General features: G+C 21.6%; 1 protein-coding gene across 13 annotated transcripts in view; it reads right to left on the bottom strand.

The window, feature by feature from the left end:
* Positions 1-3,093: 3,093 nt before the first annotated feature.
* Positions 3,094-22,862, bottom strand: part of LOC129606067 (liprin-alpha-1) — a 116,590-nt gene continuing 96,821 nt past the window's right edge. For 3 of the 13 annotated variants that reach the window (XM_055516137.1, XM_055516138.1, XM_055516143.1), the window contains 12 exons: positions 17,519-18,052; positions 17,233-17,426; positions 16,927-17,110; positions 15,944-16,033; positions 8,333-8,505; positions 7,240-7,293; positions 5,546-5,920; positions 5,271-5,473; positions 5,083-5,190; positions 4,679-4,998; positions 4,455-4,571; positions 3,094-4,388 (listed from right to left, as the gene is read on the bottom strand). In XM_055516137.1, coding sequence (XP_055372112.1) covers positions 4,299-4,388; positions 4,455-4,571; positions 4,679-4,998; positions 5,083-5,190; positions 5,271-5,473; positions 5,546-5,920; positions 7,240-7,293; positions 8,333-8,505; positions 15,944-16,033; positions 16,927-17,110; positions 17,233-17,426; positions 17,519-18,052 — 2,442 coding nt within the window. In that variant the 3' untranslated portion in view covers positions 3,094-4,298. The remainder of the gene's footprint in view (positions 4,389-4,454; positions 4,572-4,678; positions 4,999-5,082; positions 5,191-5,270; positions 5,474-5,545; positions 5,921-7,239; positions 7,294-8,332; positions 8,506-15,943; positions 16,034-16,926; positions 17,111-17,232; positions 17,427-17,518; positions 18,053-22,862) is intronic. The other 10 variants (XM_055516148.1, XM_055516150.1, XM_055516142.1 and 7 more) reach the window with 9 other exon arrangements.

Below are 22,862 nucleotides of genomic sequence, written 5' to 3'. Positions count from 1 at the left end.
AGAAAATTCATATTTATTACATCTTCCATAACATATGTGGATAACAATCAATGGAAATTGTTAAGATCCATCGTAATCAAATGAAATGAATCATTTTTAGGATAAATTTGCAAACCAAGGCACAAAATAATGTTTTACCAATATTTTGATGAAAATTCGAAACATTCAGTTTTTAGATTAAAAATTAAAAATTAATATCGTATAATTTTAATAAGACAAGAATCGGGCGACAACCAAAAACAAAAAATATGTTTTTTTTAAATTCACAAAAATTTATCTACTTGGTGTGAGAAAAACTTTAAATTATAATTCTTTTATTTACATATAAAATTTTTTGATCTTTTAAAAATATAATTTTCACAAATTGGATTTCACTGGATTGTCTTTGTTATAATTAAGAATTTACAATAAAAAAATAAAAGTTTATTTCTTCTTATCTGCATTACAAATTTTGTAATGACTCAATTTCTTGTCACACTACATAATTAATAAAAAACGAAGATTATTTGAACAACCTTTTTATTAACATAATATAAAGGTTGAGTTTAAGAGTTCAACGTAAATAAAATTTTTAAATTTAATTTTTATTATTAAGATATTTGAGTTTTTCTTTTCTTTGAGGGCATTTCTTTAAAAATACATTTTAAAAAATGATGATATCAATTTTGTTGAATCTGTAGTTGACATTATAATTTAAATTTTTACCATTTGTTGTTTAAGGTTTGTAATAAATTTTTAAATCAGATATTTAATTTGACCAATTAAAGTTAAGTATTTTTTTCTTTAGCATATGAAATTGATTGAACAATGCAGAAAATTAAAAATTATTAAAAAAAAATATTCATTATTAATCATAATAAAATATTTATAGAACAATGTACGTTGTTATAAATTATATAATACATTGTATACATATATATACATATATATATTGCATTTATTAATATTCTTAAAACCTTAAAAACTAAACGATAACTAAATAAAGCTTAACAAATTTTATGACCAGTGGTGTGTTTTTTATTCTCTTCTTAATCTATAACTATATAATTTTATAATTTAAACTATTATAATAATATAATTAACAAAAATCATAATTTAATAACCTAATATTTGTGATAAATGTTAAAATAAAACTTGACTTTTTTGTTTACTTTTTCATATTCATTCTCTTCTAATGACCTTTTATGAAATTTTTTAACCAAAAAAAAAAGTTGAATGCATTTTTGAATTTATACCAAATCAATATTTCAACTTTGAAATTTAAATTGCAACCAATTAGTTAATAAAAATTATATGAAACTGGAAACTATAAGAAAATTTTATTTTTGTAAAAATGTGAGCATTTTAATTAAAATGTGAACAACCAAATATTATTATAAATAATAATATTCCCTATAATCAAATATTTTGGTTATATTTCAATAAAAATTTAAGTATACTGTTGAGAAATGAAATAGAGGACTACAATTTAGAAAACATATTTTAATTTATATATAAAAATTAATCACTATTTTTCTCACTAAAATTATTTGTTTTTTTCATTAAACTTTAAATTTGTGTATGAATTTTTTAATTTATTTTTCTCAGGCAGTATTTAATGTACAAACGATTTTTCATAGATTTAAAAGTTTAAAAAAGAAACTAATTTTCTAATGATCCAAACAGTGTCTTCTTAACAGCATAAAAACTATATTTTGATAATATGAAACTAGACCAAAGCAGTAGAGAGTTAAAATATTTTACGCAAAAAGGTTATTTTTCGATAGAAAGTGTTCATTTCAAAATTATTACACTTTTGAGATTTTTATTAAAAAACTTTGAATATGCAATAAATAAAGTAAATATTTCTTTAACATTTACAGAGGAGTGTTGTGAGAGGCTGGAGAGGATATAAAATTTAAATTTATTATGTATAAAGTCGAATTCGATAAAATTTGATAAGGAAAAGCATAAAAATTTTTAAAAGGAATTATAAAAATGAATAGTAATATAATTAAAAAATATATTAAAAATAAATTAAATTAGGCATTTAATGGACTATGTCCATTCAGAATGTGAATGTAGTCTGAAAATATAATAATCTATTGAATTTTGTAAAAAATTCATGAGACAAAATTAAAATTCAATACCTTAATTTATTAAAATTTTTTTCTTTTTCTATATCTTATTCCTCTGTAAAATAACTAGTAATTTATTCAGAAACATTAGAAAATAGAAAATTTATTTTTATAAAAATGTTTTAAAGTTTTTTTGTTTTTTTTTATGCGTATATAATTTTATTTATAATACTGATTTCTTTTGTTAATACGTTAATTTTTCGCTGAAAATAAAAATACACAATAAAAAATATATTATGGGGTTTTTTTTAATTTTAATATTATTTACATTTTTGTATGTAATATTTGATGGTAAAATAATTATTGTTAAAATTCATTTTGAAAATAAACTTTTTTTTTATTTTTTTTTTTAATAATTTATTCTATGCTGCTGCTTTGGTATTTGCACACTAAATATAACATTAATGAATAATATTACAATTTTTGATTATAGTATGAATTCAGAAATTTTAGTTCGATTCTCGAAAATTTGTTTCGATTCTCAAAATGCATAGTATGCGACTGTTATGATTGAATATTGCTTTAAATATAATTTATATATTTTATATTTCTTCTTTTTTGTTTTTTTTTGTTATCAAAATACATTATTTAGTTTTTGGTTATAATTTTAATGTTTCCATTGTGAAATATATAAAATAGGATATTTTCATTTTAATATATATAGATATATATATATATATATATATATATATATATATATATATATATACACATATTTATGTTTTAATATATATATATATATATATATATACACATATTTATATTTTAATATATGTATATATATATATATATACATTTTTATTTTTGCACTAACTTTTAAAATGAAATGAAACTATAATGGCGGCAGCATAATATTTTTTTTTTGAAAATTTTTTAATTTATAAAATACATATTCTATTTTAAATTATAAAAAATATTAATGTATACAATTATTTTATGTAAAAAAGACATTTTAAAAATAAAAAAAAAAAAACATTTTTTCCTTAAATTTTCATATTATTAAATTTTTTATTTCTATTTTTGTTTTTTGTATTATTTGTGTAATTTGACTATTTAAATCTTTAATCTTTTGATTTTCTCTTGTTATTTAATTAAGAATTATATTTATGTAAGTTTTGTTACATACCTATATCAAAATAAAAAAAACAAGCTTTTTGTATATATGTATGTATGTATGTATTATATTATTTATTGTTTTCAATTTCCTTGATTATTCAGCCTCCCCTTCTCATTCATAGTTTAAATTATCTTTATATACTTTTTTTTTGTTATTTATAATTTTAGGTAGTTTGTTTTGTTGTTTTTTTTTTCAAATAATTTCTGTAAATAATGATCTTGATGAAGAATAGTGTCAAAAAAAAGATTTAATTTCATAATAATTATAAGCCGCCACAAAAATATTGTCACAATATTTTATGAATTTAAATATAGAATTTAAAAAATGTCACGATCTATGTATGTATTTTCCCATATGATTTTATGTAATGAAGTTTGACACCATTTTATGACTGTATTATTGATTATATAACATTTGTATCCTTTACGTATCACCGGGCTTTTAATAAAACTTTTAAGTTTGTGTGATATGATTTTAAATAAAATCATAAATGAAAATAAAAAAACAAAAATTAAATTTAAAATTTAAGTAAAATTTTAATTAATTTTGTCAACATTAAGCGATTATTCGATATACTTAAAGACATTTATATAATATTATGCTGTTGAATTTATATATATTTATATATATAATAATATGTAGAGTAAATATGATCGATGGTATTTTTTCTTTTAATGTTTCTAAAATACTTGTTTTTTTTTCTTTTCTTTCCTAAATATTTTTTTTTTAATTTGTTAATGCATAAATTTGTGAAATATTTCTCAGCCTTCAATGAATGTTTTTAAATTTTTTGTATTTTTATAATTTTTTATTTTGTTTTTTGTTTGTTGTTTTTTTTTTCTTACAATAATACTATTGTATAACAAAAAAAATTTTGTTTTTTAATGAAAATATTTCATATGCTTTTTTCTTATTTCTTGATGTATCAAATTTTTTAATTAATTTGGATATTTTTTTTCTTTATTGCATTTTTATATAAAAAAAATTAGCAATTTTACTCTCTGCCTTTAATTATAGGTGAGTTTTTTTTATTCATCGCTTAATGTAGACAAACTGGCGTTTGATCAAGATTTATCCAATTGTTCATTTTCTGGCCTTCTATCAGTGGCAACTTGGAGTAATGTATTAAATTCCAATTGTAAAGTTTGTCGCGCCTAAAATTTTAAAATATTTAAAAAATTTAAATAATAGAAAAAATTTATACATGTTATTTTATTTACTTGTGTATTTTGTGTTGGAATTTGTAATGCTAATGCCATTGAATTGGCACTGAAATTTTCATCTAATGCTATTAAAGCTCCATGAACACCTGATTCTAATAAATTATTGCCATATTCCTATAAAAGTAAAAAGTAAATTGTTGTATTTAAAAGTATCAAAATTAAATGAACTTTACTGTATAATTAAAAAACAAATAATAATAAAATAACATAAATCAACTCACTTTGAGCCCAATATTGGATACCCATCGTATAACACGTTCATTACTCCATACTAGTACATCACTAATTGAGTTTTCACATGCTTTTCGTCTTTCTTCTAACATTTGACGATCATAATTTAAACGTTTCAAACATGAAATACCATATTGTAAACTATTTCTATGAAAACTATCAACCATTTTTAGTTGCCCACGTAAGTCTTTTTTGGTTAAATGATCTAACATTCTAGCATCAACTAAACACTCCATGAAGGTGGTACGATATTGTGGTAGACCTAAACTAGGAAGCCAATAATTTCCAATCCATTCATGATTCATATCACCTTAAAAGAAAATAAAATAAAAATATCATTTTAAATTTTAAAATTCTCAAAATTTTTCAACTAAATATTAAAAAAATATATTACCAAAGGCAAGTGTTGTGCGTGAAGTTTGTGGTGCTGATGGTGATGTTAACGACACCATCTCCTGTATGGCAAGACGTAATTTCAGTCTATGTAAAGGATTACTTATACCTAAAATTCACAAAAAAAAGAAATTGTTGAGAATTCATAAATTTAAAAAGAAATTGCTAAGCTAACAAAAAAATTATTACCGATTTCTCGTTGAATTTCTGTATCACTGAGAGCACTCATAATTGCTCCAGATTTAACATTTGCTCTACAAGCTGCAACATACCAAGCTGGCATACCAACCCATAATTCTAACCATGCAACAATTGTTGGTCCATTCCATAGAGCAAACGGTGTTCCAGCTTTCATAGCTTCACCTAGTAAGTCATGCCGATAATCGTGTTCCCTTTAATGAAAAAAAAAAAATGGGAATGATTACTTCGTTATTTTTCGGTATTATTTGAAAATCAAAACTTACTTCTTTTTCTGTCTACCATAGTCTACTTTACTACTCAATTTCAATGTTGATATACTCATTGTATCGAAATTTGATTCAACATCACTATATTGTGAAATATTACCAATCGACATCATACTAGCTGAACCATCGGGCATTGCATCTTTAACACCTTTTACTTTTTCTTTTTTACTAAAGAATCTTCCTAAACTAGATTTAATTCCTTTTTTCTTTTGTGCTGCTGCAGCGGCTACCACGTCACTCCTGCTAACAGTTGAAGTTGGTGTTTGTAACATCATTGAACTCATTGAACCCATTGTGCTTAAATGCCTTAATGATTCTTGACTACCATGACGTGAACTTAATGGTGATGGACCATAATTACTAACCCCAACCCTGTTAGTTTTTTAATTTGTTTTTTTTTTTTGCAATGTTATTTTGTTGGATTATAATAACAAACGTTTATGACGTCCGAAAAAAAGTAAGATTGAAAGAGAAGGTAATATTTGTTTTAATATAAAATTTAATTAATAAAGCATTATTTAGAGAAAAAGAGGATTAGAAAAAAGGGAAAACAATAAATTTGTATTCAATTTAATGAAAATACTTTTTTTTTTAACCGAAAAAAAAATTAAAAATAAGTAAATTAATAACGTGCATAACATTTTTTGTTTCAACTGATATTTTACTGGTAGCGAGAACACAAACATGCATGGTATTCTATAATACATTTTTATATCATATTTATGTTTTAGTAAACCTTTAAAATGAGAAGTGACATAATGTCATTTTATCAATGTTTTCTTTTTTCATTTAAGTAGCATTTTCTCATTTACGAAATTTGATGCCATCTATCAACTTTTTTATCAGACGTCTTGATTTTTTTTTATTAAAATTCACTTTACAAAATATCCAAATATACACTTACAATGTTAAAATGACATTACAAATGATTATGTTTGATATGACTAAATGAATATGAGTAATGAGATGAATGGATGTGTTGAGATTTAAAATTTAAATAAAACACATATATTTTTTCACCCTTCAACCAATTGTAATAAATTAAACTTAATTCTTACATTAGAAATTTGTAATTTTTATTTTAAATATGAAAGATTAAAGTAAGGTGTGTTAGACAATGGCTATTGATAAACTTCTTTTAATTATTTTACACCTACAATTATTGTCAATATACAATTATCGTCAGTGATGATTTAATTGAATTTATTGTACTTAATTTATGTTTAAAGTGTTGATAAATTCAATAAATCTTAAAATACTGAAATTTTATAGAAAATCTAAGTAATAAAAAATTTTCTTTGCATAATTTCTCTTTTAAAATGGGATCATTTCATTAAACTACGGAAACGACAAATTGTGTATGATCATTGCATTAAATAAAAAAATTTACAATTTACAATTAAAGTTAAAGTAATAATTAAATAAAGATTAAAATTATACTAAATATTAAACTAATTAAATATTTTTTATGTAAAACCGATGTGTTAAATGTGTATTTACATGTTATATATTACATATTATGTAAGTGAAATGTATTATGTATGGATGTGTATAATTTATGATTAAAATTATTTTGTTTAGTTTTGTGTAAATGTGTGCTTCTATATATTTTATAAAAAAAATAAGAAAAACTTTTTCTTTTGCTTTTGCATTAATTTGAATAAAACAAAATATACAAAATTAATCTTAACCTGTAATTATTATTATTTGGTCCAGGTGGATTAGGCTGCAATCCCATTGATCTTCTGTGATGATTTAAAATATACAAATTCCGAATGATTTTATTTTTGATTTGTTTTTTATTTTGTTTATTTTTTTTTTAGTATTTTAAATAATAATGTTATTTAATTTTGAAATTATTTATAATGACATAATGATGAAATATATGTAGATATAAAAGCAAAAACATTACAAAAATTAATTTTAATGAAAATATGAAAATTAACTTAAGAGAAAAAGGCGCCGAGAAATATTCTTTCAACTTCAAGCAAAAATTAACGTTTTATACATATTATGTAATATAACAATTTATTAATATTATCTTTGAAAGCAATTATTTCTATATTATATATGTATAAATTTTTAATTAAATTAGATTAATAATTTTTATTCAATTTCAATTAATAAATATTATTTTTTTATATTGAAAAAACTAATGCATAATGATTATATTCCAAAGTTATATTAAATTCATAATTTTTGGCAATAATATCATTTAAATAGCATAAAATTAAATAAATTCAATGATTTTAAATTTTACGCGCCCGGGTTATACAAAAATGGCTATTATAATTACTAAATACAATCGGTTTTTGAAAATTTCGGTTTTGAAAATTTTAATTACGTATAATTATAGAACCTCTAAACAAAATAGTTTTGATTTAAGAGAACGTGATAAATAGAATAAGTTTATAAATTTAATTTTTAGTACTTTAACATCTTCAGCTTTATTTTTAAATTCATCACATGATATCAGTCGATAATATTGTAATTTCTGTATATAAACTCAAATTTCAACTTTGACTTAATTCTGAAAACTACAATATATTTGAATCATGTGATGTCTCGAAACACATTAAACGGAAAATTGTGTTTTTCACTTAAATTTACTTTAAAATTATGCTATTTTTTAATTACCAAGCAAAGATACTTGATTTTTCTGTTTGTTTTAAAGTAATATGGAAAGTATAAAATTAACGCAAATATGATAATAATGAATACAATTGATGTACATAATATGTAAATATATTACAGTAATATATAAATACTATTCTTTAAACTTACCTTCTTAATTCTTCTTGACTATGTGCTAAAGCTTGAGCAACGCGCTCTAAACGTAATGAACGTGCCGTTAATGGTGATGCTGCACCACCTGAACTAGAATCACCTCCAGGTCCTAACGTCATACCATGTAATTCATCTCTAGAAACATCAGCCGATAATGCTGGTAAATTAAGCTGTAATTTAAAATTTTTCCCCCCAAAGAAAAGAAAATCAAAAACATAAAAAAAAAAATCGAAAAGAAAAAGAAAATATTAAAATTAGATTATATAAAATAAGAATACAATGTATAATTTTCTAAATATTTAATTATAAACTGGCGATTTTTCATTAAATTTTTATTATTTTACAACAAATAAGATTAAAATTTTAAGTTTTCCAAAGAACAAGAGTAGCAAAATTGCATGCTATAACAATAAAACACATTATGAATAAAGTGACATTTTACAATGACAATGTAAAGAAAATATAAAATATGGAATGACAGGAGGTAGTTACCGTTAATGTACAAAAAAAAGGAGTGTAATTAAAAATTTTTTGTAGTTCTAATTTTTAACATTTTTTTTTTTTGTTTAAATTATATAAGTATTAATAAGAACATTTTTGGAGTATTGCATGATAGATAATACTCATACCATAAAACTTATTGTCGTTCATTAGAAAGTGTTTGTCAATAATTATCGATGATAGAAAAGATAATTTGAGTATAACTTGAATAGTCAAATATGGTCATGTATCATGCTTGAATAGTCAAGTATGGTTTCCGAATATTGTACAAAAATCTGTTTTCTACCCAAAGTTCATATTTAATTTTAATATTTTTAAGAATTTAATTCAAAATCTTTATGTTTCTAAAATTTAAAATATTCAACTATTCCATAACAATTTATTACGTTTCATTTAGTTATGCAAAAATATTTCGAGCTGAAAGTCACTAATTCCGAATTATGTAATGTTGAAAGTTTACCAGAGCTGCAGCCGGATGATTCTTGTAAAACTTGGAAGATGAGTACTATCAGTATGCACTATTACAGAATCATAATGACATAAAACTAGTTTTTTACTTTTAAAGTAGAATATCGGTAGTTGGCAAGAATGATAAGAATGAGTTTTAAAAATATTGCATATTTTTCAAAAATTCGAAATTTGTGATTTGTTTTATCTTGCAGTTTATTTAAGATTTAAAACCGGTTTATAGGTTCTTGCAATTTTTGACAATACAGAATATTCATTCAACTTTTTTGATTAGTGATAATTGAAAGATTTTATATTCTAAGAAATAAATACGTTTACCGAATTTATTTTCATATAATTTATAGATCTCTGGATTCCAGATTCCGGATACTGTTCTTTATAAACGACATACAGAGGTAAGATTTAACAATTTAAATTAAATCGATAATTATGATTTTCTGAATTGATTCAGGTAAGTGTATGTAATGTAAAACTAACTAACGTATTATTTAGATATTATACATGAATTAAATTACAAAATTAATAAATGAAATGAAATCAGCGATAAATTAAAAGCAAGTTAAAACTTTAACGTATATATTTTAATTATATACCTATAATTTTATTAAATAATTATTTATTTTGTATGAAAGAAAGAGTGAAAATTATATTTTTTCATTACTTTAATTTTTTTTTTCTTGCAAAAATTTCTTGTGTTTTATAACAAGTTTTTATTAGTTATTTAGTAGTAGTATTAATCAGTAGTAGTATGTTGATGATAATATAACTTGTTAAGTTGTGTGTGCACATAAAATAACAACTTTTAAAAAAAGTAGTTGTAATTAAGCTACGGAAGACAAGACAAAACACAATATAATACACATCAAATAATTGTTTTTTTTTTTTAAATTTTTTAAATTTGTGAAGTCCTTAAAAGTTCATAAATTTCAAACTGAAAATAAGAAATACTATCCTGAGACTATTATATATATATATTTTTTATGTATAAATGTCACAGGATAAAATTTAAATAGTTATAAATCAATAATATTAATAAGGAAAACATAATATAAAAATATAAAAAGTAACATTCATAAATAACATTAATTAAGTATAAAAATCGAAAACAAAAATAAAACTAATTTACTTATATTAATATTATAACTTTGTAAAAAATATATAAATTACATTTCAACATTATTAAATGGATTGAAATTGATTCAAATGGTATTAAATGAGTGAAACATGTTGAAATAATGGAAAACATCGGATTCATGCTATATTTGAACATTTTACAAATTAAAAATATTACAAATTAAAAATTTGAGTTTTGATAATGTGAGTGATTATAGATTTCAATTCTACTTATAATTTCCTTAGTTCTGTAGATTTCTCATAAGTTAATTTATTCAGTTTTAAAAATATCTAAAAATTAATGTCTTTCTGTCAACTTTTGACAAAGTAAACTGTAGATTCTTCAAATGAATTAGATTTACAAAGAGGAAACTTTTTTACTTTGAATTGAAACTTCAAAATAGTTCAAACTGAACTTGAATATGTTTATACATAATATGATTTTAAATAATACTAGATGTTTCTTGTACTATAAACATTACAGAGATTCTATAAATTTATTGTATATAGAGATTACAGCGATTCTATAAATTTAGATCCTTCTAAATATGAATAAGAACAAATTATTTTACCGATAATTAAATAGTAATAATAATTCAAAGTAAACTGATTTCAATTAAAATCTATTTAGACTTCCAGAAAAAAAGATCTTTTAAAATTCTTATCCTTTTTTAAAAACCAAGATAAAATGTAAAAAGAAAAGTCCTAAATACTTTTCAACAATTCAATTTGAAATGTGGAAATATTGAGAATTTAATCTTGATTTAATTTGATATTTCAAGTAAATTCTAATACAATCTTTGTTTTTAAAATTTTTTTTTTAAAATTTCTTTTGTTAAATCACGTAGCTATTTCAATAATAATTAATGCAATTGCATGTACTTATTTTATTAACATTTTTTTTTAATTTCTATAGATGATAATCGGATTATTTTGAATTATTTCTTGTCTTTTACTTTGAAACCATTTATTTATCGTTCTATAATTAAGATCAAAAAGAAATATAATAGAAATTTGACATAGAATTAAAAGCTACTTAAATTCTCTTGTGAACAATTCATTATAAATAGATAATTACATTTTATGTCCCATATAAATTTCAAATGGAACGAAGATATTACAGAAAAAAATGTAAGTTAAAATTAAGTACTGTTTCTGAAAATTGCAGTTATGCATATTTTTGGGCAAATGTTTGTTATTTTATTACAAATTTAATGAGCATTCTCAGTTTTTATAAATACTTTATATTCAATTTTCTTCAAATTTTTCTATACTTTAAAATAAATCGAAATTTATTAGTAAAACATTTTAATTATTTGTTAAATTAATTAAATATCAAATTACTGATAAGAAAGATTAACATTGCTTCGTTTATATTGTTTTAATATAACAATTGTCCTTCAAATGAATTATGATAATCGTTTTGGAAAGTGTAAATTTAAAATATTTTAAATTTAAGAAATCAGGCATCAGGTTATAAAAATATTATGCAATTGAATAGTAATTTCCCTAAAAACTAAAGTAATTATTTTGTGTATTTTATTTTGTGAATTGCTTTTATGTAAAATTGCTATACAATATAAACTTTTTATTATATTTTTTATTTTATTTACTATCTTTGCAATCGCTTTATTTCGTTTCATCAATTTTAATTCAACCTTTAAGAATTTATGACTTTCTTTCGTTTTTTTTTTCTTTTTATTCCTTATTTTTTTTTTATAATAATGATACATTTTAAATATAATATTTGAAAAACTATACATAGTACTTAAAATGTAACAAAATATTAAAAACAAAAACGAAAAAAATGCAAAAAAAATAACATTATCTTTCCGATATCAATTTCAAATGTACTTAAGGATTTATTTTCATTTTTAAAAAAGGATACGTTTCAAAAAAAAAAGTAAGTAAATAAAACCAGAGATCTCCGCATATACAACAGAACTTTAACATTTTTTTTTCCATATTACTAAAGGGTCTACCAGCATTTCAAGTATAATAACAAACAAAAATGATAAATACATATTTAATATAAGATGGGGGAGGAGGGTGGTAAGAAAAAATAAACAAACAAAAAGTGGAAATTTCTTATTTCATTGAAGAATACAGAAAAAAAAATATGATGAAGGAAACGTAGATTTTATAATATAAAAGTATCCTATATAAAAAATATTTTAAATTTTAAATTATATTAGGTACAAATGTGTATAACTAAAGTATGGAATATGGCATGTATGATGTATGAATATGGTAATATGGCATTACATTATTATTTACATTTCATGCTTATATGGTTGGAACACATTAAAACATACAATTTTTTCCCTAGGAAATTATGATTATTATTATTATGAATGTAGATTAAGAAATTTAAATTATATAAGTATACATGGTATGATATGTACAGATTTAAATGATTTTTTTTTCATAAGCTAACATACATTTTTTTTAATAAATGTTACACAAAGTATCGAACAAATGCGTATTTATATGTATATATAGGTTAATATAATAAGGGTATGAGTAACAAAATGTGTTTGAAACTAGGTTAAACTTATGTATATTATTATTATTATTTTTGTTATATTTCATTTTTATGAATGATAGTATATAAAATAAGTAAATGAAATAAATGATTATAAACAATGAGGATTATGAATTCGAATTGATTTTTAAATTGTACTATATGAATATTTACAAGTATAATATATAGCGCACCTTAAGATAAATAACGCATCATTTCGAAATTTGGTAGCTTGAAAGTAAATTCATTCATAGTAAAAGTTTGGCGTTTTCTTTTTGGTATGAAAATACCATATTTTGACATAAAGGCAAACCATTCTTGTTATTTTAGTTTACTTAGTACAAAATGTAGAGCAAATTCAGAGATTTAACTTGAATCCAAGAGAGTAATGAAATTTTAAATTTTGAGATGTTGTATAACTCTTTTATTAATAGATTTACCCAATACGGCAAAATTTTGGCTTTTAGTTGTATTTCTTTGTTGTTTTAAATCGTAAAGAAGAAAATAATAAGTGTTCAACCGCAATAATTTGGGTTTTCACATTTTTTTTTACAAATTACTTTAGAAAAATTGAATTTTGAAAACATTTCACTTAAAATACGAGAATTATGTGGCAAAATTTCAAAATATTGCAGAATTATACAAAAGAAAGAAGAAAAAACGATTGTACTAAAAAAAAATCTGATTTGATCAGCACATAACGGACCGCAATGTGTACTGTCTAGTTAAGTGAAAGTTTTACAGAATATTATAAAAATGTCTGTTAAATCCTTCTTTCCAATTCTTAGGACATTAGTAAGCTTATAGTTAACATACCTAGAAAAATGTAAATTTGGCTCTTAGTAGAGTTTCGCTTTGTGCCACCCGAATTCCCTGAAATGCTCGCCAGTTAGTTTCGGTAACAACCAGAACTCAAATATCAAATTTCGAAAAATTCTATCAATTCGTTCCGTAGATATGGTGAAAAATGTAAAATCGGCCCGCAGATCAGTTTTCGAGCCCCGATCTTTCCAAAAAATTTATATGTTCATTGTTGCAATACGATTAATTTAAATATTAAATTTAAATGAAATCGGTCGATTATTTCTTTTTATATACGCAAAAATGTATATTTGGTCCGTAGTAAACGCCCAGTTGCTGAGTTTTTCCAAAAGTTTGGAGGTTTCGCGGACGTCGAACTGAGCTTACATATAAAATTTCAAGTAAATCGATTGAATATTTTCTTCAAAATGTTCAAAAATGTAAAACAGACCCGCTAAAAAGTGCAGTTCCCGAGGCCTGATATATACCAAAAGTTGATCAATCCGTGCCATGGTGGAAATAAACTTACATATAAAATTTCATCAAAATCGGTTCAGCCAAACTTGAGATACACGCGTACACACAGACCGACAGACCGACAGACTGCTAAAAATAGTTTATTTACACTTCCCTACTATGGAGAAGTGCATCCCCACCGAAAACTCGATATGCAAAATTTGTTGCCATCACATAACCTACCTATTGTTTACACAATACGGTCGGTAAAAATAGAATTAATTTACTCTTTTAGCGTAATTGAGTACTTAAATCAAAAATTTACTATTTTATATCAATATTTTGAGTTATTGCGCTATTTTACTAAGGGTGCGATATTTTAACATAATATATAAAATTAAAAATAAATTTATGAAATCATGTAATATGAATGCAATACAGAAATTGTAAAGACATGGGGAAAAATTAAATATATATAAAAGGAAGTTATATTTTCTCTTATTAAATTATGCATTTCTTGAATTACTGTTCTGTGAATTTATCTTGATATATTTAAGAATTAAATAATTGAATATTCAATTGAAAACAAATTGAATGAATTATTTTACGAGTATATTGAATGAAGTTAATAATTTGTTTTTCTAAAATTTAAAATTTTATTGCTGAAATAGTATGTAATATAGTTTTTATTACTATATATAATTTATGGATCAGTAATTTTTTTAATACGAGAATTATAATATTACAAATGTAAGAATAAAAAAAATAAATTTAATCATTAATTTTTTTTTTATAAAAGATTTGGTAAAAACATATTTTGACTTGAAATTATTTACTTTTTAAAGTTAGTAAAAGAAATTTCATAGAAAAATAAAGTTTTTCAATTTAAAGTTTAGAACAGTAAGAAATAATATTATTAATTACTTTATATAAAATTTAAAAATTTTGAATTTGAAAAGAAATCATTCTTATTTTTTAAAAATAAATTTTAAATGTACAGACCTTTTCGAATTAATAGTTTCACAAGAATTTAGTTATAAGATAATTTTGACATGCATACAAACATTTTAATATTTAAAACATTTTTAAAATTAATTAAAAAAATTAAATGTTGACAAAGAACACATCTATATTATGTTATATATGTACATTACGTAACAATATACATTTTGGATTTTCCTATTTTTTTTTAAGGGAAATTTGTACAATTTTAAGTTTATACATGCTTTTCCGAAAAACAAAAATATCTACTGATATTGAGGAAGGTTTTGAATATTTGAGAATTTTGAAAATAAATTAAAAACTCATATTTTGTATTTAAATTATGAATAATTTGTGGTTTTGGTTTTTATATATAAATGTATGTTTTCTATATAATTGAAAATAAATGTTTTTTATGTGTTTAACATGAAATTGTGCTTAAATTTATATGTATATTTTTTAATGTAATACATTTTATATAATATATATATAAGAAAAAAACCAAAGATATTTTACTATTTTATATTATAAATTTTGTTTTTTTTTTTCGATTATTTTTGATTAATAAAAATATTATCCAAAAATTTTTTATTATAAATAATTGTTTAAGCAATATCTATGCAATTGTTTTCTTAAAATTGAATTGTATCGAATTTTAATATTAAATATAATTTAAATAATTAAAATAAAATAAAATAAAAAAAATATTTTAATTTTTTTTTTGGTAAAAAATATATAAAGCAATTAAATTATATATTTAATACCTGACTCGAAGGAAGAGATTCAGATAATTGGCCTGGACTTAAAGAGGCCGCATATTGATGTAGATGAGCTGGAGACATTGAGGCTGGGGCCTGTAAATTGTTTTTATATTTTTTTTTTGGTTTGTTTTTTTGTTTCTTTGCTTTTTTCGCATTTAATTATATTTATATATGTATATATTTTTTTATTAATTTTTGTTTGATTTTGTATTATATGTTTATTAAGTAAGTAAGTATTAAATAAAAAATTTTATAAATGAGGTTTTATCGTAATGTAAGAGTTCAAATAAAAATTAATAAAGACAATAATTTTTTTTTTCTATTTTTTTCTTTGTTTAAAACATGAAATGACAATATTTTCAATTGTTTTAAAGATTTGTTATTCATATTGAAAAAAAACACAACAAAATTAAGTTAAAAACAAAAAGAATTTGTTAAAAATACAAACAAAATTTATTTGAAATATACAATATTAGAAATTTTAAAACATATTTTTGTTTTCATAACTTTAATTAAATTTTTAATTAATCGTTATTTTACAATAATTAATTTAGTGTGCAAGTAACTAATTTGTAATTATATTGTACATTTCAAATAAACTTAAATATTTCTAATTTTGTTTTTGAAAGTGAATTTTTTCACTAGACACAATGCACCAATTTAATTAAATTTATTTAATCTAAAACAAAAAAAAAACTTTTAACAAGAAATGAATAGAATTAAAAAATTTTCATTATTTTTTTTTTTTCTTAAAAATTAAACAGAAAGAAAATCCATTTTTGTTCATTTAACAAAAATCATAAAACCCTCTATACAGTCAGAAAATTTCATATTATAAGAAAAAGTTAGAAATTTTTTCTTTACAATCACATAAAAGAAATGAAAATTATTTATTTTTTTATTAAACTTGAAAAATCAAGAAATAAAATAAAAAACTTTAAATATTTTCTTCTTTTCCTTCAAGTTTTCATGCAATCAGAACTCACCGTATGGTATTTATGTAAGTAATCTCTATTTGGACTATTTGGTGTACTACGTCCACTTAATTCTGGACTTTGACGATCCATTGATCTACCACGTGCTAATAAATGCATATGCTCTAAACTACCAACTCTTGATTCTAACTCTTCTGCACGTGCTTCTGTTGATTGCTTTTCTTCTTGTATTAACCTAAAAATATTTTCGATAGATAAAGATTTATTCAATTTAGGAAAAAAAAACATTATTTTGTATTTAACAGTAAATTTTCTTTGAAATTTATTATTGATTTAGACAAATTTTATTTATTATACCTAATCTCATTATTTATAGCATCTAATTGTTCTTGCAACATCATTGCAAGTGTTTGAGCATCTGTATGACCTGTTGGTGACATAATTTCCCCTGTATTAAATAATCCATCAACAACTTCTGGATCTTCGCCTGATAAATCGAATGCTTGTTGAACATTTGATAATACATGCGCCTGCTGTAATTTTCCCCATTCCTATTTTATTTAAAAATTAATTTTTTAATTGAATGCATTGAAAATGATTAAGAAACTTTTGAAATATTTTTACTTTAATAATTTAATTATACCTGTTCTGCTAGACTTCTAGCATATTGTTCATTCTCTTCCATACGTGATTTTGCACGTCGTAAAGAATGTGTATCAAAACTAGTATGTGAGGTACTCCTTGAAAATGCAGTGCCATCAAGAACACTACTTGGTGATAAACTTCTAGTTAATGCTTCTGTTTGTTGTATATTATATGCGAATTCTTGTTGCAGTAATTGCCTTTTGAAATTTTCAATTTCTAAACGTGTTTTTGATAATTCTTTTAATATATCTGTTTTCTCTTGATGTAATTCTTCTGCAACTTTTCTTGCCTTTTCTAATTCTTGTGTTAAATTATTTTTTTCATCTAACGCATGCATCCGTTCTTTCAAATGTACTTGTAAACGTTCATTTGATTCTGATAATAATTTATCAACGGTGGATGAGAGACGCTGATTATGTTCCTCATTCATTTTAAGTCTTTGGTTAAGGCGTAATATTTCAGCATTCTTTTCTTCTAATGTAGCTTCTAATCTTTGGATACGATCTTCAGCCGAACCATGACGTTCTTGTGCCTAAATTTATGCAATTTTTGGATTTTCATTAAATTAAAAGAAAATAAAAAACAAGAAGAAGTTATTATATAATTTTTTTTGTTGTTGTATTATTGCATATTTAATAAATATAGTGAATATAAAGAATAGAAATTCTTTAATTTAAATTTAGAATTTTGAAATTTTTATTTTTTTGAATCAAAAATTAAATAAAGTATAAATCAATTCAAAGAAAAGTAATTTTTATAAGAAGGGGCTAGTAAAATTAGTAAAATTAGAAAATTTCGAAAAAAAAATTCATTTATAAATCCACAAACCAAGATTTTTTATGTTATTCTTAAAATTTTGAAAAAAGGTCAAAATCATAAAAGAAGAATTAATTATACATTCATTTAACACAAATATTATGTTAAAAACAGTAATTTTTAATAATTTTAAACCATTATTTGTAGCATTACAAAAAAAGGAACAAGAAAATTTAAATAACATATAGCTTAAATTTCTAAGATTTCTTATACTTTTTTTTACACAATAAAATCAAAAATTTAGAACTTAAAAGTGTAAACACACATTTATATTAGAAACACATAATAATTAAAATTATTATTACAAATTTGTTAATTAAAAAAAAAATTCGAAAATTTCTAGACAAATTCAAAAATTTAGTGTAAAAACCACCAAAATAGTTACAAAACATTTAAAATAAAAAAAAATAAATTTATATTTAAGCATATTGTTTTCAAACAAATGGGATTTTATAATAAAATCAAAATATCTGGCAACAATGGAATTATGAAAAAAAAAATTGATTTTTATTTAGGAATTTTGGACAGAATTTTTTTTTAAGTAAACTTGCGGGATTAGTATTTTTCTTACAATATTTATGGCATTTTTCAGAATAAACAAAATTTTAAGTTCGGGTTAAATAGGACGGGTAACTTTTACTTTATTTGTTTTATAATTTATTATTTCAGTTATTAAAAATTCATGCATTTTTTATATAATTCATTTTTTTTTGCAATTTAATATGAAAGTATTTACAATAGAACAGATTTTTTTCCTATATTTAAATTGTAATTAAATATTAACAATTAAAAGTTTTAAACTCACTCATTATTTTTTTTTTTTCAAAACATTTTCAATATATTATAAATAAAATGATTGTAATTATATTTGTATGTAATAGTAAAAATTAATTAAGATAATAATTTTATTGCCCCGAAATTATACTTGTCGTACATAAAAAAATTACAAAAAAATTATTTAAGGGTTAACAATTCATTTTAACCCCGTAATTAATATTGCCGCAACGCTTCTACATTCTGAGATGTTGCTCAACTCAAAAAAAAAATTAGAAATTATGCCATTACATTGTAGTAAATGACAAATTTTCATATGTAAAGCAAAATTTAGTGTAAATTTACAAATTTAAAAATTGAGTGGCTATTTGTTCACTTCGAAAAAATATTAAAAACGTTAAAAAAAACGTACAATACAAAAACAACAAATATCCAACTTTTTTGAACAAATTTTTCACAGAACGACTTTAAAAAATGTACGACTAAATAATGTCGGAGCGATAATTTAATAAATAAATAAAATGGTGTATATATATATATATATATTTAAGAAAACTTAACTCAATAAATTCTAAACTTAAATAAGAAACTTAAAAAGAAATCAAATATTGGAAAAATATAAAAACTTAAAAATAATAATAAGGTGCAAGGTGTGTCAAAAAAGATGTTTTTTCATTACCTGGTTTCATTTCAAAAAGTAGGTTTTATTATGTAATGTATTTAATATTTTATTTATTATATTATTTTTTTTATATATACTTTAATTAAAAATAAAATTAAAATTATTTTAGAATATGGGAATAAAGAAAAAAACAATGTAAATGAATGTAATTTAATTTAAGTTTAATTTTTCTTTTACAAAAATTATTTTCACTTTTTTTTTAAAGGAAAATTTTTTGATTTCTATGCTGCTTTCATAATAAAATTTTGAGTAACTGTAAAATTATATTCGAATTAATTTTTTCAAATAAATTTTTTTTTTTAAATTAAATTAAAGTGAAATTAATCAATGAATAAATGAATGAGAAAACAAATGAATAAATGAATGAATGAACGAATGAGTAAATGAATAAATGAATGAATGTAGAAATGGAATGAAGGAATTGTTCGATGAATATTTTTTTTTATTTAACCATGAGAAAGTGAAAGTGAAAAAATCTCTTTTTGTTGTAATTTGAATTCCATTTAATGGATATATTAAAGGAATGTAAGGTGCAGTAAAAATTATAAACTAAATTTTAAAAAATATATATAAAAAAAAAAAGAAAAAAAAATTTTATAATATATTTTTTGTTTTACTGAATATTATAAATGATATTTGAATAATTTTTTTTTCAATATTGTTCAAACAGTGAAATAATTTGGCTGTTTTTATTATTAAATATTTTATGTACCTAACTGTTAGGTAATAATAAGGTAACCTAATAAGGAAGTAATAAAGAGTCTTCTTTATATGATTTAATTTCTTGGTTTTGCTTTTCAAAATATGTATTGGCATTAAGTGCATAAACAATATCGGGTACATAAAATAAAACTGAAATATTTTAAGTGTTTGTATCACAAACGTACAAATTCTAATCTATCAAAAAATTCGTGTAGAAAAAAGATTCTTTTTATCTCGGTAGGCTCTTAGCTAAAAATTCTTGTTCATTTTTATTATCAATAGGACAATAAATAGCATACTGATTTAGAATTTTATGTGCTCGAAAAAAAAGTTGCTGATTTCATAGAGCTCGTCAGTGACGTAATATAACAATAATAATTTTTAAGTTGTAATAGTAAATACCAAAATTATCTTTTCTGAGAGTTAAACCTTGTAACTTTAACAAAGCGTCTAAGTAGGAAAGGTTTGGAAAATTTAATTAGTTTTTAAAAAACAAAATATAAATCTAAAATTTATTAAAAAAGTCTTTGAATGGCAATAATTTCAATTATTGCTCTAAGATTAAGCATGATTTTTCTCTTTCAATATGATCAGAGCGTGCCCAAATTATAAATATTAAGTGTTAGGACGATTATTATAATTTCGATTAATATATTGCATTTGAGCATATGATTTTTGGCACTTGCGATTCCATTATAATTTAAAATCGGTAAAAAAACTAAATATAATAAAATCTATTGAAAACGTTTTATATTTATCATGTCAAGATTATATCACTAATGAAGTTCAAATCTATAAAGAGACTCATCAATTACTTCCAATTATATAATTTGTAACAAATTGTGCTAAATATCTATGTGTTTGTGCTTGTAGTTTGCATTTTTTTGCTACCATTAATTGCACTTAATGTTGCAAATAAAATTCGAAATGAAAAGTGCTTTATAAATGCGATAATAAATATGCTATGTATAAAATTATTGATTTTTGGGAAATTGAATAAAATTTTTCAACATCTTCCTGTTTAAAATTACTTTTAGGCTTACTTTTAAGAAAATTTTTTAATACAACAACAAGCATTTTTAGATATTTTTTTTTAGTTTTAAAAGCGCTTCTAACCCATTGGTGCAATTCGTTTCAGAATCGTTGTTCATTTTGTAAAAGATGAATAATAAAAATATTATAAACATGAGTTGTCAATTAACCCGTTATCTTTTAATGTATGAAGGTATGCTAATTACCTTTCACAACTATAATCATTAATGACTAAAAAGTTTGACGTGTAGCGGAGAATTATTTTTTCCCGCTGTAATATTAAAGTATGCTTTATAACAGCATACATTATTTTTTTGTGTTTTGTGTGTGTATTCTTAATTAAGATGGAAAAATGCATGAATGAATAAATTTATAAAATTTATGAAATTCTATTGAAAATATTTTAATATACGTGTATGTATAATACTAAGTAATAAAATAAATTATTTACTTACGTTTTCATTAACGTACAAAAATTGGAAATGATTCTAGAATAATTTTATTTAAATATTAAAATAATTAGTTGCTTCTGTTTTCTTCCCAATTTTACATATATTTTTACTCTAAATTGAAATCAAAACTTTAATTGTATAATAGAGATCGAAAATAGATTTATAAAGGAGAATAAAAAATTAATCAATAGAATGATCAGGAGCACAATTGTGACAGTCTTAGTAGAAAACTGTGGAAAAATTATCTACTCCATTTGTAGATTTTTGTTTATGACAGTAACATGAACAAAAAATGTCGGTACGTAATTTTCATTATTATTTTTAAAAACAAAGGGTACTTTACTTTGAAGTCTTACAGATGGTTTCATTTTATTTTATTAAGATTTTTTCATAATTTTTTTTCAAATCATTTGTTAAATCATTGTTGAGTTTTAAAATGAGTTAAAAATATTTTTTTAATATAATTCGGAAATCTATTTAAAATACACACTTATAATAAATTTAAATACAATTTTTGGAATAAAATAACAGCTAAAAATTTATATAAAAAAAATACAAAATCATGCATTTTTATTTTTTTAATTATTTTATTCATTTCTGAAATTTCTAATTATTTACTTATAAAAACAGCCAAAAAAAAAACAAAAAAAAATATATATTAAATTTCTTAGATAAATTTTTCAAATAAAATTATAATTTTGCATCTTTGACAACACTTCAGTGGTAAGCTTTTTAAATATTCGCGTAAGTGTTTTCGTTTTAAAAATTAGAGTACAGAAACTATATCATTGAAAGTGGTAATTTTTAATTAGTTCCCATTTTAATTAAAAGTAAATGTCTCAGTAGAAAATTTATTTATGTAATTGAAAATCAAAGATACAAAA

This window comes from Condylostylus longicornis, unplaced genomic scaffold (assembly GCF_029603195.1).
Source record: "Condylostylus longicornis isolate FDR11 unplaced genomic scaffold, ASM2960319v2 ptg000017l, whole genome shotgun sequence".
NCBI lineage: Eukaryota > Metazoa > Arthropoda > Insecta > Diptera > Dolichopodidae > Condylostylus > Condylostylus longicornis.
The sequence above is the reverse complement of the archived record's forward strand: the minus strand, read 5'-3'. Positions and strand labels throughout refer to the sequence as shown.